Below are 5,520 nucleotides of genomic sequence, written 5' to 3'. Positions count from 1 at the left end.
ACATATTAATAAAATTTAAAAATAGAGTAATCTGTTATATTGTTCACAGTGCCTAATGCAAAGTGCATTATCAATATATTGGAATTTCACTATTAAATACATAATCTCCATATATGGTGCAAACAAGGTAGCAATCTTTTCTGCTTCATTTAATTCAGCAAATATTTTCAGTAAAGTTCAATATATCATATAATATAATGAGAAAAAAAGAGGTAGGTGAAAGTGACAAATGTGTAGCTCTCCTGTTCTGTTTTCTTTCTCAGAATATCATCACTCATATCAGGCATGTTTATAAAAATGAGAGATTATGTCCTTTTTGGCATACTTCAGCTTCTTCAGGACACAAAGAGAAGCTTGCTTCAGTTTGTGTTCCTATAACGTTAGAAGAAATGAACGGTCAGATGGATAAAAAAAAATACCAGCACACTACTAAAAGTCTTTGCCACAACGCTGTCTAGAATAGACTAGGCCAGTGATAGTATGATACTGATGAAATGATGCACAATAAAGAGGAGTAGAAAGGAAATTACAGTTTTTATAGCTCTGACATGGGCTTCAGTGCTGGGATTCCTGGAATAAACACTGTGTAGCTTTATCTGTCTGGTATGGCTCCATAAGGAGAGGAATAAGAGAAGAACTGAAGCCAGTGTTTCCACAAAAGGAAACTTGAACATGCTGAAGGAGAAACCAAGAAGTGAAATCTTGCATAGTCTCCATATAGTTAAATGTCAAGTTGCCTTTTATTGTTACCCATTCTTGGATTAAACTATTAATTATTATTTCCTTCAAAATGAAAATTGTACAGAAAGAGATCATTGCCTCTAGTACAATAAAAGAAAGCACTGTGTGAATTCTCCATTTCACCCAGAGGAAAATGGGGTGGGAGAAGTTGGCTACCTTGAGGAAAAGAAGACACTGAGGCAGATGGCACAGGACTGACAGAAGTAATTGGATACTATCTAGAGAATGTCAAAACTTACTGCGAGATTCTTAGAATCAGGCATTTTCTCATAGCCTGACCTGAAACTATACTATAAAGCCACAGTAGTCAAAACAGCATGCTAATTGTATAAAAGAGATATACAGATCAGTGGAACAGAATAGAGAACCCAGAAATAAAGACATATCTACAGCCACCTGATGTTTGACAAAGTTGACAAAAATAAATAATGGGGAAAGGACTCCCTATTCAATAAATGGTGCTAGGATAACTGGCTAGCCATATGTGAAAGAATAAAACTGAACCTTACCTTTCACCTTATACAAAAATTAACTCAGGATGGATCAAAAATTTAAGTGTAAGACTTCACACTACAATAATCCTGGAAGAAAACTTAGGAAACACCATTCTAAACATTGGCCTTGAGGAAGAATTTGTGACTAAGTCCTAAAAAGCAATTGCAATAAAAAACAAAAACTGACAAAAAGGACCTAATTAACTAAAGTGCTTCTGCATACATCAAAAGAAACTATTAAAAGAGTAAATAGACAACCTGCAGAATGTAATATTTGCAAACTAGGCATGCAATAAAGGTCTAATATCCCAATCTATGAGGAACTGAAACAACTGAGCAAGCAGAAAACAAATAACTCCTTTAAAAATGGGCAATAAACATGACAGGCACTTCTCAAAAGAAGACACACAAGCAGCCAATAAACATTTAAAAATATTCAGCATCACTAATCATTAGGATACACGCAAATAAAAACTACACAGAGGTACCATCTCACACCAGACAGAATGGCTACTATAAAAAAATTAAAAAACAAAACAACAATAATAATAAAAGAAAGATGCTAGAGAAGCTGCAGAGCAAAGAGAAAACTTATACCCTGTTGGTGGGCATGCAAATTGCTTCAGCCACTGTAAAAAGCAGTTTGGAGATTTCTCAAAGAACTTAAACTACCATTCAACCTAGCAATCTAATTACTGGGTATGTGTTCACAAGAAAATAAATCATTCTACCAGAAAGACATTCCAACTGATCCATTAACAAAATCCTTGAATTTTAAAAGCAAAATAAGTAAAAAATAATTTTCTTGCAGGAAAAAAATTGACTATTGAACTTCATCAAAAGTTTTTAATGTCCTCTCTTTGAAAGACACTGTAAAGAAAATGAAATCACAAGCCTCTGGCTGGTAGAAAATATTTATAAAACTTATGTCTGATGAACCTATATTCAGACTGATAGGGTTTGACTGTGTCCCCACCCAAACCTCATCTTGTATTGTAGCTCTTGTAGTTCCTACATGTTGTGGGAGGGACTCAGTGGGAGACAGTTGAATCATGGGGGGTGGTTTCCCCCATGCTGTTCTTCTGGTAGGTAATGTCTCATGACTTTTTTATGTTTTCATAAGGGGTTTCCCCTTTCACTTGGCTCTCATTCTCTCTTGACTGCTGCCACGTAATATGTGCCTTTCACCTCTGCCATGATTGTAAGGCCTCTCCAGCCATGGAGAACTGAGTCAATTAAACCTCTTTTTCTTTGTAAGTTACCCAGTCTTGAGTATGTCTTTATCAGCCTCATAAAAATGGACTAATGCAGAGACTACAAAAAGAACTTTTACAACTCAGTAATAAAAACAGAAAGCCACAAATCAAGTTAAATAACTGGTAAAAGGTTTAAACAAACATTTCATAAAAAGAGATTTTATGAATGACCCAAAGAACATGAAAAAATGTTCAGCCTCATCATCCATCAAGAAAATGTGAATTAAAACTATGATGAGATGCCATTACATTCTGACTAGAATGGCCAAAATAAAAAACAAAATAAAACAGAGCACGTACCAATTGTTGACCAGAATGTAAAACAACTGAAACATTTGTATATTGCTAGCAATAATACGAAATGGTGCAACCACTCTACAGAACTCTGGCAGATTTTTTTTTTATGTTAAACATACACTTACCTTATGACTTGACAGTTTTACTCATAGCTATTTACCCAAGAGTGATGAAACTGTATATCCAGAAGAAGAGACACACATGAATATTGATACCAGTTTTATTTATAATGGCCAATAATTGAGAACCATTCTAATGTTCACTAACAGGAAAGAGAAATGTTTTAATGTGGTATAGCCAATACTGCTCAGGAGCAAACTACTGATCAATACAACAAAATAAATGAACCTCAGAAACATTATGCTGAGTTACAAAGCCTCACATATAACGGTACACACACTTTGACTGTGTGTGTGTGTGTGTATATGTATATATATATATATATATATATATATATATATATATATATATGCATAAAATTCTAGAAGTCAAAGAACTCTCTTATAGTTACCAAGGCAGATAAGTAGTTGCTTGGAAGGAAGGGCTGGTGAGGAGAGGATGGACTGCAAAGGGCATTGGCATTGTGGTCACACAGGTTTATACACTGTCAAAACTCTAACTAAAATGTGCACTAACATGTTGCGTTATATTATATGTAAATTCTACCTCAATAATATTTATTTTAAAAGGCATAATATAAAATATGCATGTACACATATACACAATATAATTACTAAAAAACAAAGTTATCTTTTCATGTGGCAGTTATTCATATTAAACTTTTTAACCCTCTCAATTCTCTCAACCCATCAGTGTAGTAATGGTTGCAAGTTCAAACTTCCCTTATTTCTGTTCCAAATTACTGTTCTAGTTATCCATAATTTACCATTTAAATAGGAGTACATGATATAAGAAAATAATTCCCTCAATTACTTGTCCCAATGAGTGATTTAGAATTGAGAGCCACTGCCAAACAAAAGGTTGTAGATTTACAATTAACATATAAGTATGCTGTAGTGTATATTTTTAATTTACAATAGAATCTACCAATGATTTCCTCAAATAAGTTTCAAATTCCCGATAATGTAGAAATATACATCATAAATTCATAATATTCTTAATTAACTTGCAATTATCTAGAAGAATTTTAAAATTTGCAGTGACCATCACAATAGAATAAACCAGGAAAATATAAAATATCTTTTAAACTCCTCGTAGATCTCCTGTTTCTTTATGCAACATACCATAATCTATGATCTGAATGACTTATGAAATTGTGGGTTTCTCATCGTTTAGCCCATACCTTAGCTGCCACCGAAAGAGAGGCCTGTCTTAACTTAGGGTTTCCTAGAATCAGAAGAAAGGAATGGCATGAAGGATAGAAAACTCCAATCGTCTGACAAAGCATCTCAACCAGTTTGTTCTGATACAGTTCAGAAAGCCACGACATGGGCATAGATAGAAAGAAACTGGCATAGAGTAAAAGGAATGAGATCACAATTTTCAAGGCATTTATGTGGGCCTTGGTCCTGGGGTCTCTCTGTCCTTTGTAATTGAGCTGCATTTTCTGGAGATGTTTCCACAGGGAGAAAATTAACAGGAGAAAAGAGATGAGGGCCACAGTAAATGGTATTAGACTGAACATAGTCATAGTGAATTTGACTGACACTGAAAATGTTGCAAAGTCACTCATACTGAAATTCCAAGATGTGTTTCTTTCATAGCGATACAGCCATTCTTTAATATGACTGTTTATTTTTAACAGATTTAAAAATAAGAAGACCAAGGTTCCTAGCAGAATCATCAGAATCACTTTGTTTACTCTCCACTTCAAATAGAGAAAAGCAGGGCTAGAGAAACTGGCGATTTTGAGCAAATAAAAGATGCTGAGGATTGTAGCAAACCAGAGACTGAAGTGATTAGTAACTGTCCAGCTAAAAATAATAGTTCTTAATCCTGTTCCAGTCACAAATGTAGCTGGATGATACAGAACTACAAACCAACTTATAAAAATTTCCCAGATCAGCCCAATTCTGGAGATTGCCAAGATAATGAGGATTTGATCAACTGAGGACAGCTCTCTTTTACTGACCCATTCAATGCAGTTTATCAGTACTATGAATCCATTGCTCAAGTTCCCAATTATGAATTCTGCGATTATTATAAGAGTGAAGATAATCTGCAGGACACTTTCCATGTCAGAACAGAGAAAGTTCAAAGTCTAATGTCACTGCTGGTTATTCACTGATCTAAAATGTTACTCATATTTTTTAGTGTACAGCGAAATTCTTCTTCCTTCTCCTTTTTCTACTCCTTCTTTCATTGTTGGCTCAATGTCAAAGCAGAAATCTCCAAAGTTTGCCGATCAATCTTCTCATGGCTTCTCTGGTGAAATCTTCATTTTTCTTCAATTTCTCTGCTGAACCCTAGCTAAGATATTTATGTTCTCACCCTCGACAGAAATAGTTCATAGATGATTATGAAGCAAACTTAAACTCACATTTGCATTCATGCAAATAAAGATATATTCTCTTTCATTGTTTTGTACTTTTTGCCTTGTCTGAGCTGTAGAAAATTTGAATCAACCAGCTTGAGTTCTGAGTACAAATACTACATGATTTGTAGAATATGTAGCTAAATGAAGATTTTACGGCTAATAGCACAGCCAATGAAGATTTATAAAACATGCAAAGACAGATCTACACTATTTCAAAAGAGTGCTCAATTTCTTG

General features: G+C 34.4%; 1 protein-coding gene across 1 annotated transcript; it reads right to left on the bottom strand.

Annotated features, from left to right (window-relative positions):
* Positions 1-4,073: 4,073 nt before the first annotated feature.
* On the bottom strand, positions 4,074-4,985 carry LOC110568513 (taste receptor type 2 member 13-like). Its single transcript, XM_021671989.2, has one exon. The coding sequence runs from the start codon at positions 4,983-4,985 to the stop codon at positions 4,074-4,076; it is 912 nt and encodes a 303-aa protein (XP_021527664.2).
* Between the last annotated feature and the right edge of the window lie 535 nt (positions 4,986-5,520).

The sequence above is a fragment of the Aotus nancymaae genome, unplaced genomic scaffold (assembly GCF_030222135.1).
Source record: "Aotus nancymaae isolate 86718 unplaced genomic scaffold, 86718_ANA_hifiasm-v0.15.2.pri h1tg000016l, whole genome shotgun sequence".
In the NCBI taxonomy this organism is placed as follows: Eukaryota; Metazoa; Chordata; class Mammalia; order Primates; family Aotidae; genus Aotus; species Aotus nancymaae.
This window is presented reverse-complemented; position numbering and strand designations above follow the sequence as displayed.

What these genes read in the sequence shown, in the direction of transcription:
- LOC110568513 (XM_021671989.2), bottom strand. Translation starts at nt 4,985, where the DNA reads ATGGAAAGTGTCCTGCAGATTATCTTCACTCTTATAATAATCGCAGAA.